General features: G+C 37.1%; 1 protein-coding gene across 2 annotated transcripts in view; it reads right to left on the reverse strand.

The window, feature by feature from the left end:
- TDRP (testis development related protein) overlaps positions 1 to 12,952 on the reverse strand; it is a 28,558-nt gene that overhangs the window by 12,972 nt on the left and 2,634 nt on the right. Inside the window, exon 2 of one of the 2 annotated variants that reach the window (XM_063389320.1) lies at positions 3,022 to 3,081. The exons of the other annotated variant lie outside the window; for it this stretch is intronic. Coding sequence (XP_063245390.1) covers positions 3,022 to 3,081 — 60 coding nt within the window. The remainder of the gene's footprint in view (positions 1 to 3,021; positions 3,082 to 12,952) is intronic. 2 annotated transcript variants of the gene reach the window in all.

A 12,952-nucleotide genomic window follows, 5' to 3' on the forward strand; every position in this document is an offset into this window, starting at 1 on the left:
CCACCCATCCTGTACTTGTGCTTGGGACTGCCACAACCCAGCTGCAAGATCTGGCACTTTGCCTTGTTGAAGTTCATGAGGTTCACACAGGCCCCCCTCTGTTCTGTCAAGGTCCTCCTGGATGGCATCCCTTCCCTGCAGCTTGTTGACAGTATCACACAATTTGGTGCCATCCACAAACTTGCAGAGGGTGCACACAACCCCACTGTCCATGTCCCCAGCAATGATGGTAAACAGGCCTGGTCCCAATCCCAACTCCAAGGAACATCACTTGTCACTTGGCCTCCACTCGGACATCAATCCACTGACCGTAATTCTTTGCATGTCATACATGGCATGGCATACAGCCAATTTCTTATCTACTGAATGAGCCATCTGTCAAATCCATGTATTTCCAGTTTAAAGGCATGGATATTGTGCAAATTCTTTGCACAAGTGCACATCAGTGACATCAGTCGCTCTTCCCTCATTCACCAATGCTGTAGCACTGTCACAGAATGTCATCAAAATTGTCAGGCATGATTTGCCCTTAGTGAAACCATACTAGCTGTCACCAATTCCCTCCTTATTTTTCATTAGCCTTAGTATAGTTTCCAAGAGGACTGGCTTCATGACCCTGCCTGGCACAGAGATAAGATTGACCAATCTGCAGTTCCCTGGTCTTCTTCATTTCCTTTTTTGAAAATGGGGGCCATGTTTTCCATTTTCCAGTCAGTGAGAACTGCACCAGATTGCCATAACTTCTCAAGTATGCTGGATAGTGGCTTAGCCACTTCTTCCACAAGCTCCCCCAGGACCTACAAATGTATCTCATCAGGTTCCATGGATTTGCACGCATTAAGGTTCTTGATCTATTTAGTTTCTCAAAACTTTGTCTCTTTTCAAAATCTGAAAAACAACTGTAAATGAAGTTTCTACTGTACTTTCAATTCAGAAGCTGAGCATGGTGGTGAGACCCCCAAAGACTCAGTTTTTCAGAGGCCGAATCATAAAATCATTTAGGTTGGAAAAGACCTCTGAGATCATCGAGTCCAACCTGTGACTGAACACCAGGTGGTTAAGCAGACCACGGCACTGAGTGCCACATTCAATCATTCCTTGAACACCTCCAGGAATGGTGACTCAATGACCTCTCTGGCCAGCCCATTTCAATGCTTAACCACGCATTCAGTGAAGAAATTCCTCTTGATGTCCAATCTGAACCTCCCCCTGTGCAGCTTGAGGCCATTTCCTCTTGTCCTGTTACTGACTAATTGGGAGAAGAGGCCGACTAACACCTGGTTACAACCTCGATTCAAGTAGTTGTAAAGGTCTCCCCTGAGCCTCCTTTTCTCCAACTAAACACCCCCAGCTCCCTCAGTCACTCCTCATAGGACTTACTCTCTAATTCACACGTCCAGGCAGAGTGTGAACACAGGTTCCAGATTTCTGCATTTTAGACAGCATCACTGGAGCATTCATGGTTCCTCACTTTGAGATGTCACAAGGCTTTTTAACTACCTCTACCTGCCTTTCAAGAGAGCTAGGAGGAGAGAACTGGAACTATTCAGCACTGCCTGTCCTCAGTGCTCAGCAGGAAGCTTCCTGCAAGAGCAGGATCTAAGACCATTTTCCAAGCTCCACCTGCAGCCTTTAGGCCTAGCTCCCACTTTTAGACCTCCAAACCTAGGTCAGAGGCTTTCCTCTGCAAACGGGCATCAACACTGTCTTAAAACTCAGGCTTTAAGAGGCCAGGAAGGCTGTCTCCCCAAGGAGCACACACGCTATTCATCCACTACCTTCTTCAAGAACTTTGTTACTCTTCACCATATTGTTTCAACATGAAGACTATTTTATTCACCACATGTGTGTCCTGGAAAGGCCATGCAATTTGCCAACCTTTTATTAACATACTAACATTTTAGAACTTCTGGAAGCTTCTAAGGCAACAGAACAACCAAATAAAATACAGAATTGCTTTTAGAAAGAGAAGACAAGAAGGATAAAGTGTTTTCTTGAGAATACATTTTTAAGACAAGAGGATCTTACTTAAAAAATATTGCACCTCAGTGGTTTACCTGGTGACATTTTTGGTTTTTAAAGTCAGAACACACACTTTAGCAAGCCTTCCTGAATGACTAAGAAAGGGGCAAAAAAAGTTTCAATAGTAAATAGATTCATTTTAAGATTCTCACCTTAAACATTTATCATCTGGTATAAAAATATATGGTAATTTATGTGTTCATAAAAAAGAATATGTTTTTTCAAAAGGGTAGAAAAAGGTATAGTACAATCTGACTTCTATTTTCAATGAAAGTCATGCTGCATCTGAAGTAGAACAAAAAGAAGTAACAGAGATGGATGTTCAGTTTATACATATTAATGTAAAGTATCCTATTACACTAATGAACCTATTTTAAAATACTTTTCTTTATACCTATGGAATTTCAAAACAAGCTCTAGCTTATCATAATAACTTCCACTTCTTTCATCTTCTACTAATGTATTTCAAGAACATTAAAGAAGATTCTTGGACACATATCAAGGTAAAAAAATTTGACTTGCATGCCTACTTCTCTTTCCTGAAAGAGATACAAAATAAAATCCTTAACCTCTTGTGGTCAGAGAGCCAGTGGAGCTACACGTAATGGAAGAAACAAACCCAAACTCTTCTACTTTTCATGTTTTTTATTGCCAGTTGCAGCTAGAATTTAGTGCTTCTTTTGACTTCAGTTATTCCTGTGGCTTCTTATTTTCATCTTGTGTTTTAATAGCCATCATTGGGAGGAAAAAAAAATCAGGATACCTTCCCCTCCCCATTAATGAAAGCAAATAAGGGAGTTTTCCAACTAATCCTGCACTACTAATATTACTTCAATGAGAACCCCTGACCAAGGATCATACGTAATTATAAAATCATCAAGGAACTATATAAATATGTTAATCAGCTGTCCATGAAAACCTGGCAACTTTCTAACATACATGGACTGAAATACATATATGTGATATTAAATGTTACATTTTCAAAGAACAGGTATTTACCTTTGTTGCAAGATGTGACACTGAAGATGAAACTTCGTCATGAAGCAACTGGTCTTTATTCTCAAAAGAAGGATAAAGATAAAAAAAGGCCCACAGTCAGTTTTGGTTTGACAATTAGCACTGACACATTTTAGACTATTCACAAATGCTTTTATTCTATTTGGCACACCATAAAAGAAAATTGACAAAACATGATCACGACACAAAACTAAGTGAATGCCACTACTAAAATACAGATCTACCCTTAGAATGATGAAAAATCAAACCCTTACAGAACCAGAAACACGACACCACAAAGGGAGAAATACCTTTGCATCATAAAAAATTTAGTACAATTAGTCTGATTTTATCTTAATGATAGTATCTTAATTTTTTGGGTCTGCACTGAGTTTCTAAATACTGATTGTTTATGCATTGTCTGTGGACTGGGAGGAGAGGAATGTCCCAGGATCTTTTCCTCCTTCACATTAAAAAGCTCTACATTTTTTTAACTCAAAGAAAGACTTTCCTCCACATTCCTTTCCCCTCCATGCACAACTACAGATTTCAGAAGAAAACTAGAGTGCTAAAGATGCCTGTAAATGTTATTCAGTAGGGAAGCATTGGTGTCCATCTCTGAATTAACTCAGTACTGTGTTAGTACTGTCAGGCCCTCCTGGTTACTATCAGTGCTCTCTTCAAGACATGGTGCGTAAGATCACTGCTGGGAGTACTTTAGAGGCCAAGATAAAGGAAATAGGACATAGAATTCAGGAAATCTGCAATTTTCAATTTTGTCACTCTGTGTTGTAATGAGAAAAATGCTATATATTTTTTTTTCTCTACATATGACTCCAAATATAAACACTCCCAAGTACAAAACCAGAACAGCTACGTATGACCAAAAATATTTAACCCCAGTATCAGGAAAAAAACTGAATTAAAACAGAAAAGTGGAAAGTGTCTTTGAAGCAGCAGTTTCACAAAATCTCCAGTATTCACTCTGGTCCATATTTTGATTATATCAGCCACTCACTGTTTCAAAAATCAAATTTATCAACTCCTTCCTTTTCAATTAAAGTTAATGCTAAGGAGTACACTACATATGCACATATCCCAAGACACCTAAAACATTCATTATCCTGGCTCCTACGCATTGCCAAAGGCCTCCTTCACTTTGCTTACAGCATCAGAAAGAGGCGAGAAAACCAGCACAGAAGTGTTACATATTCTTAGTCTGGTGGGGGCCCAGATGTATCAGCTTAATTTTGACAGACCAGCTTCAAATTCCATGCATTTTTTAGATATACTTATTTATATTTCTTTTTATATATTTATTTACATACTAATGTTTCCACTTACTTTACAGACAATATTTTATATTATGCAAGGGAGAAGGACAGAGCGTTTCTAGAAGAGAGTATGAAGACCATTGCTCTATACTTCAATAGTATTTGTATGTTGGAATAGAATGAGCTGCAGATAGCCAGATTTACTTGCTGGGGTAGAACACAAAGTCAGGAACTTGTATTATCATTCAAAATGAGACGATTACTTCCTGTGGATTGCAACAAGTTATTTAACTTCCAAGTTCAGTTAGCAGTCTAACAGGAGAGGATTGTAGATGAGATACCAAAAACGAAAACCTTCAGATTTGTGAAGTTCTCTCAAATTAAAGTCCACTACTTCCACCCCTTTTGCTTTTTTATTTCTCTGGTTTTAAGAGAAACATTGGTAATGTTTTAAGTGGAAACAGCTCACATATATTATTCAGAAGTCTCCCTCTTGCTCCTCAGCACTCTCAGCTCTCAAACTTTTGGATGAGGTTGAGAAGTCCTAAACTTAAGATGTAGTCTCTTCTAGGACACAGGGTACGAGCTAGAGAATACATCACCTGTTTTATCCAAATTTTTCCCAAGAACAAAACAAGACAGAAAAAAATCATCAAGAACTAGGAAAGCTCCAAGGGGAAATATGGTAAGAGGAGAAATTCTCAGACATCCAGAGCTGGTAGAACTATCAGTTTCAATAAACAACAATATTACCTCCAGAACAAACAAGACACTGTTAGCACCTTCCAATGAAATAACACCTCTCTTTTTAATTCTTTAACTCTCCAAGAATCTTAAGAAGAAAAACAAAAATAAGAAAGTGCATAGAGACATCATGTTCTAGAAGAGAGTACACAGTGAAAGTTTTTAGGGGAAAACCACAAGATGCAAAGAGCACCTTATAGGGTTAGGGAGTTATCATAATAAAATGTGAATACCATTGCCAACAAAAGATGTAATTAACAATAAATAGTAGACAAAAAGGGGTATTTATTTGCTTCTTTTAAAAAGGGACAATTAGATTGTATTGCTGTATTAATAGAGTGTTGCTACTCATGGTTATACAAAGTGGTACCTCCTAAGGAACGAGACACACACTTGCAGCAACTATACTCATGCAACCCAGGCTGATGGTAAGTGGACAACAACAAATTTAAAGAGATGAAATACAAGGACTGAAATACATTAAACCCTCAAGAAAATCTGGTGAGAAACTAACCCCTAAAATACATTTTTGGGGGCAGAAGACTGACCAAATATTCACAGTATCCTTTTAAATACAGCGTTAAAGAAAAAGGAGACTTGGATAATGGCAGACTGTTTGTGCAGTCCATCAATACAACCCATGCATTGTTTAAAAACAGTCTGTAGGTTTGAATTCAGCCATCTCCAACAGACTGGATGTGAAAATGTTTTGTGGAAAAGCCATCCTTAGGGAAAGCAGTGAGGAGCAGCCTAATGCCACACAGCAAGAACAGAGTGGGAAAGGAGCAGGTATAGGGCTTCAGAGCTAGCCATGGCCCACACGGCAGGGAGGGACCTGTGCACCCTGCAGGAGGGATGGGCTTTGTATTCAAAAAAATACAGAGAGAAAGAGCAGAGGGAGGGAGGGGACCTGTGCCACCGCTGAGAAGAACCCAGGAGGAAAGATGAGAGATCCCTACAACCCACCTTCCCTTCTTACCCACAGAATAATTTTATTTTTAAATGATATACATTAGTACACCCTTCTCCTGATACACATTCCCTACTTTTGTTACCATTCTGAGATGAGGGAGCATATGGTTTGGTTTATCAATTTTCTTTAGAGGACAATCTACTGTGCAGTAAAAAAAGCTCATCTTCACTCCTTAGCCTGCTGCATAACACATAGTGACGCGAACACTTATAAAATATTTCAGTATGTTTTAATGTGGTTGGTTTACAGTTATGACAATTCATTGTTTCTCCAATTTCACAGAAAAACCTGGACTACCTTACAGTATTTAGATCTTTCCAAAATATGCTACCACTAAAGGGAATGCTAACAGTAGTGGGAAATGCTGATCAGCAGCTTGAATAGCCCTCCAGTTCTGGCAGGGGGAGGTTGGTATGCACAGCGTGTTTTCATAAGGAAACAAGTGCCCTTTTGTTGGACATACTGCAAACCATAAGGTACTCAAGGGACCAATTCAACTAGCACACAAACCTTTTTGTACAGAGATCAAAATTGTAATCTGCTTCCCTCAGCTTCCTCTGCGGTAAAGTAATTAATTAGTCTCTTTAGATCATTCACTTTCATAACTCAGGCCAAGATGAAGAATGCTGAACATCAAAGAGTTAAAGGAAATAACAGCATCATTTCGTCCTGCGTGCCCTTCTCGTGCTCTAGTTAGTAAAATGGTATATTATTGATTTTACCTACCCAGTTGTGGGAGCTTCCTACAGTACACAGACACACAGACACACACATACACATATATTAGCTGTGCAAACATGAGAGTAAACAAGCTATTGTTAAAAGAGTAGGTCCTTTTGGAACAAATTCTCACACTTCTACTGACTTATTGCATCCTCTCCGTCTATCATCACATCTCATCAAGGATTGAGTGTAATATAAAGTCTAGGTTGTCATATCTGTAAGTGTGAATTAGATTATGTACCACAAATGTATCATTTAAGTGGAAAAAAATCCTAAAACAAACATAATTTAACATAATTTCCAGTACTCCACAAACCCTGCTAAATAATTTAGTGATAGGAGAGGGGAAGGTTTAAAAAAAAAATTTAAAAAAATCACTCAGGAAATCACAAACCTGAGGGTCAACCTCTGAAGTTGGAAGGATTCCCAAAACACTGATTACAAACCAAACAGTAGAACAACTACATATACACAGCCTGACCAGAAACAACACAGATTGGGAAGAGAAGATCACACAGCCAGATCACCATCTTAAAATACAGCTAACAAAAGAAAATATTTCTTTGGCTTTGAAAAGGATTTTGATATAATGTAAAATGAAATAAATAAGACTAAAGCTGATTATTAATGCAAAAGTCAGATTGCTTATTTAGGTTTAGAACTGAATCAAAACCAATGTAAAATACGCTCAAACATGAGTATGAAGAAAGTTATCAGTAGAAGATCAGTGGCATTTGGCCTCTTTTTTTTTTTGCTGCACCTGTAATACACACTTGGAAAAATTCAATGCATGGATATATGCTTTCTGAGTCAGGAAACTGATGCAACAGTGATCAAATGTAAATGGGTACTGAAACAACTCTACTACTTTCAATATTTTTTAACACAGCTGAAAAACAAAGCTGAACTGTACCTGAACACCTACACAAAACTGAACATGCCTTTAAGGAAAAACAAGGCTTTCAATTTTAATAAAGAAAGGCTGCACTACTCAGTCATACATTGCTTTCTTCTTGGACATGAGGCTATGTGTTCAGCAGAAAAACCCCAATGCTGAACTGTGAATTACCTCTGCTCCTTTCTGGCAGAAATAGCCTAGGCTGAGATCAGTCTAATGTGATCAGCCTTGTCCATATTTCATCTACTGCTAGATCTCAATCTTCCATGTGTATGTCCCTCAAGCAATGAGTGAATCAAACCAGCCATCTGGGCAGGCTCTGTAAATTGAACATTTCCTTTTAATGTTGCCAATGAAAACAATTAACCTAGGCATTTCTAAAGTCTTGCTTAAGAGTAATTTGGTATTTTAAATTCATTTTTTCTCTTCTATAAACAATACTTTTCCACACCAGATTGCTCCCTCTACTTAGAAAAAATATTTTTATTATAATAGACAATAAAGTATCTAAATAGTGGCAGTGACTCCTATGCTGCAATGTTTCCTCTGCAAACTCCTATGCTTCCTCTGCCAGTCTTCAGTAAAACTGAAAATACTTTTGTTGATAAAGAAAAAAGAAATGTAAAATATAAATGTGCTGAAGAATATACTTCAATTTTGGCATATAATTTGTACACAACACTAAATTGGACACATGCTTTTAAAATGTAATCCATCAGATCATTTCAAAAAGAACTTATTTCACTTGACTAACTTAAAAAAGTCTGGGTGACTACTTCAGATACAGGAGACAACCCGTCCAATATATTTAAAAATGCTTCCATCTTCTAGGCTCCAGCCTCTCATAACTGCCTACTATTCACCAGACCAACTGCGAGGTGAAAACATAGGGAAGTTGGTTTTCATCTTTCAAATAATTTTGATTTATTCAGTATTAATAATAAAGATCACGTTCTTTTCTCTAGTGTCCACAGCTGTTAAGAACTTGCTTAGCATTTTCAAACTGTTTCATTCAACCACTTCAGTTATTGTTTCACATTCCATTACATTTTAAAACAGAATATCTAAATTATTTCCATATTTTTACTGTCAATTGATACAAATGTCCAAGTGTACCAGAGAAGATTAATTTCAGAATGTAAGTATTTACACAAGAATATTTCTGTAGTTCTGCATTTTATTGGCATTACAAAGAGAAACATTGGAACACCAGATTCCTACGCTCTCTGGTTTTATATCAATACACAAGGTTACTCTATTGTGTTCACATTACTGTGCATCTCTGTAGTAAGAGATTATAACATATCTTACCCAGACTTTGCTCCTCTGAAATATTTTTGGAAGAATATTAAAGCTTGATCACCTTAAAATATTAAAAAAGCTCATATGTCATTAAGAATTTAGCTTTACCTAATTTATAATATTTCAAATATGCTTCATGAAATGGAAACAGCTGTATTAAGATCAAAAACCCACCAGTGTCAAAGCTGAAACAAATAAGGTCAGATAAGCAATTTTAATTCAATTTCTGTAACAATTCAACTACTCCAATGAAGTTTTCAATTTTGATGAAATTTCCAGCTGAAAATCTGTCAATTATTTTTAACAACGTAGCCATAGCAGAAGTTCATATTTGCTGTTTCCTTATTCAGAAAACAAACCAATAGATGCCAATTCAAAAGGTGGTAACTGACATACAATTCTTATTCAGTCATGGAACCTGCCATTAAACTTCATGTCTCCAATAAAGGTCTTGGATGAGTAATGGCCATATTTTCCTAGTACAGTTTCTGCAAAATGGGCTGAATGCATCATTTTTTGTTACAGTGTTCAGCAGCACACGTACAGCTTCCTTTTGATGTGTGGCTTTTATCAACGTGCAGTGATCACACAGACATTTTCCTGGAGCTCCTCACAGAGAACCAGCAGCAAAACTTGTTGGAAATGTACCTTTGATGATGACAGAGCTGAAAGAAAACCTACCTAGTAAAGTGTTCAACAATTTCTAGTAACTCTACTTATGTTACAGATGTCCTCACATAATCTGGCAAATAGTTTCTATAAAAACGAGGAAAACATTATAAACCTTGACTTTAACAGCAAAGAATTCATCCATTCTCAAAATCCATTACATTTTACTTTGTATATTGATGGTAGGAAGTCCAGCAGTGGCAGGAGAATATGGCTCCAGAAGCCTCCCAAAATCCCAAGAAGCTGCTTAATAAGTTAGGGAAAGCAGATCTCAAGCAAAGCCATAGAGGAGAAGATGGTTTGTTCGTGGATGAGTGGGAGTGGATAATTCTGTGCTAGCCTGGAGGGGAGGAGGGCACACACGGCTGCTGCTGGCAAACCCAGGCAACCAGAGCCAGTAAAGCAGAACTGGCTCCAGGAAAGGCACAAGTGATCAAAGTGACAAATGAGGGAGAGGAAGGGGATGTACTGAGGAAAACCTTGAACGCAAGGGCAGAGATTTAAACGCAAACTTCCTGAAACAAAGGGAGGCCAGCTGAAGAAATGGAATCTGAAGGATGAGGAGGACTTAAACTTTATGCCCTAAGCAACAACATTAATATCAGCAATGGAATTCGCAGGAACTAGGGGATGGGAAACCACAGCATAGGTATTAGAAGCTGCAGAGGAAGTAATCACCATCAGTACGGGAAGTGAGGGTCTGCACAACAATTTTAGCTGTCTAGACAGCAAGAAAAAATAATAATAATAAAAAGGAAAAAAAAAAAAAAAAAAAAAAAAAAAAAAAAAAAAAAAAAGAGAGAGAGAGAGAGACAAAGCAGACTTGACCAGGAATTCATGGCGGAAACAATAGTAAAGTCTAGGACACAAATTCTTTTCTGTACAATAGATAAAAACCACCAACAACCTGCAGGTTGCAGGCTTGGCTGAAAGAAAAAAATATATAGTATATATATTAAAATATATATCTGCAATAGGAGATATAATATATCTATAATATATAAAATTATATTTATATATAATATATAAAATATATATCTGCAATAGGAGACCAATACGTGCAATATGTGATTTGCAGACTTTTAAGAGTCAGAATAAGACAAAAGAGAGGGGATAAGAGGTGAGAAACAGATCTGATCCCAGTCAACTGTGTAAAAAATGACAGTATAAATTAAAAAATGAAGCACCTCAAAAATGAAAAGTATTTAAAACTTTGAAAGCCTAAAGACCCAAAAAGACACTGTCACTCTGCAGAGCTCCAGAAAGACTGTGAGAAATAAACAGGACCCACTCAAGAAGCTGCTGAAAGATTATATATGTGACAAGAAGGTGGAAAAGCAAGAAAGTCAGGCCAAGGAAGGCTCAGGAAAGTCTTGCCTGACAGTACCACAATCTAATGTTCAAGAATGATGACAGAATACAGGTGATGGATTTTAGCCAGGAAAATGCCACTGAAATGTCACAAGAACAGCTCAAAAAACCAGGCTAGCAGAGAGGAGAAGGTATGATAGGATTATTAGAGTACTGAAGGCAAAGCCCGAGACACACAGAAATGGCCAGAAAGTGAAGGGAAGGCACTAGCTGGATTAAAATTTTCTACTTTATTTTTTTAATTGAAAAATACCCTTGGTTCAACACATTAGTAAAACATAAGAAATGCTGCTCAGCTCCCACCCATTTCTGCAGGGCTTGTCTGAGTTCAACTCATTCCAAGATGAAAGCCAGTATTAAAATTGTACCAGACACTTAAACATCTTGATTAAAAGAGATAACTAAAATTCTGTATAGCCAACCTTCAAACATCCTGAGCAAGCCTAAACAAAATTCAGCATGAAACATGTTTTTGCACACATTCCCTTTGAACGTAACAAAAAATACAACAGGGGAAAGCAGATCAAGGCTAGGGTTCGAAATATTTTTACATGAAAGACAGAGTTTCATTAGATAATACAGGTCAGCCTGACATCCATCCCTCCCCTAATCTATAGATGTATTTTAACGTGGAGGGCCATTTTACGTCAGAGTTACACGCGATATTGACACAGCATTGACATCTCTGAGAACTGATCGGATGGTAGGATTGCAACAAGAAAAATTTAGCACAACTGCCAAAACAATGCCTTCCAGAAATCAAAACCCAGAGGTTTTCCCTTTCCAAAAATACAGCTACAGTTTGAAACATAATTACTATATTCCAAACTGAATGCAAGTTTGGCATGCACCGCTGTACATTTCTAGCATATTTTCAGAGAGACACAAAAAAAGCACATTAATTTCATCTCATATGTGTGTACTATTTACACATGTCAAGTTACCTTCATGCATCAATTATAACTCAAGTGAATAAAGCACCTTCATTGCATAAATTAAAAATACTTATGCTTCAAAGCATAAATTAAAATTAACTTCTAAGATATATTCTAAAACTGTCTGCTCTTAAAAAAACCTCATAATAATCCACACATTTATTTACACAAGTACTGTTTCAAAATTTACTTGTCTTTCTTATCTCAGGAAACACCTTACTATTTTAAATAAGTGTTAACAATTCAAAGTAGTTGAATGTATGCAGAAACTTTTGCTAAGAAGTGGCCAGAGGCTGACAGTTCCCTCCCTTTCAATTTTCATGTTCTAAAATTTGTTTTTGTTCTCCCCTGGAACAAAATCAAACCATTCTGTATAACACAAAACCAGAACTGTCAAAACTTTTTTTTAGATCAAACTAGGGTTTTCTATTTAAGAACTGTGAACATCTACAAATTCAAATATCTGCTTAAGCCCAGATCAGGCTTCCATATCTAAATAGGATGATTAAAATTGCTCTAGAGTAACAAAGAGTTTTTTTGTGTTGGATGTTTTTTTTTCTTTAACTTATAGTAGACTAATTCTTTGTTGCTGTCTGCTACTGCTATGTCCTAATTATTAGGTTGCACAGTGAGAACTCTACTCTTTCTCAGCTTTGAAGAAACAATATACAGCACCAACATTTCATTACGTTGGAATACTTTCAACGTGGTTTGCTTTAATGACATAGATGTGACTACCAATTTCTTGCCTTTGAAGTAAAAAGTTTCAGCCTTATTTATAGCATGAATGGTAGAAGCTTAAGGATTTTCTTCCCACTTGCTTATTAAAAATGAAAATAAAGACAAAAGATGGTTGTTGGGAAAACAAGGTATCATAAATCAAAGTCAAAACACAATGACTGGTTCATCTTTTCTTTTACCAAATGATGTATCAGAAAAAGGAGGTAAATCTAACAGGCATCTTCTGCATGAGATCTAAAGCTGGGCTTAATTTACGAAAAAGCACTCACACTAATTATCTGGATTTTGGCTCCATTGATAAAAA

Source organism: Prinia subflava, chromosome 2, assembly GCF_021018805.1.
Source record: "Prinia subflava isolate CZ2003 ecotype Zambia chromosome 2, Cam_Psub_1.2, whole genome shotgun sequence".
Classification (NCBI taxonomy): domain Eukaryota; kingdom Metazoa; phylum Chordata; class Aves; order Passeriformes; family Cisticolidae; genus Prinia; species Prinia subflava.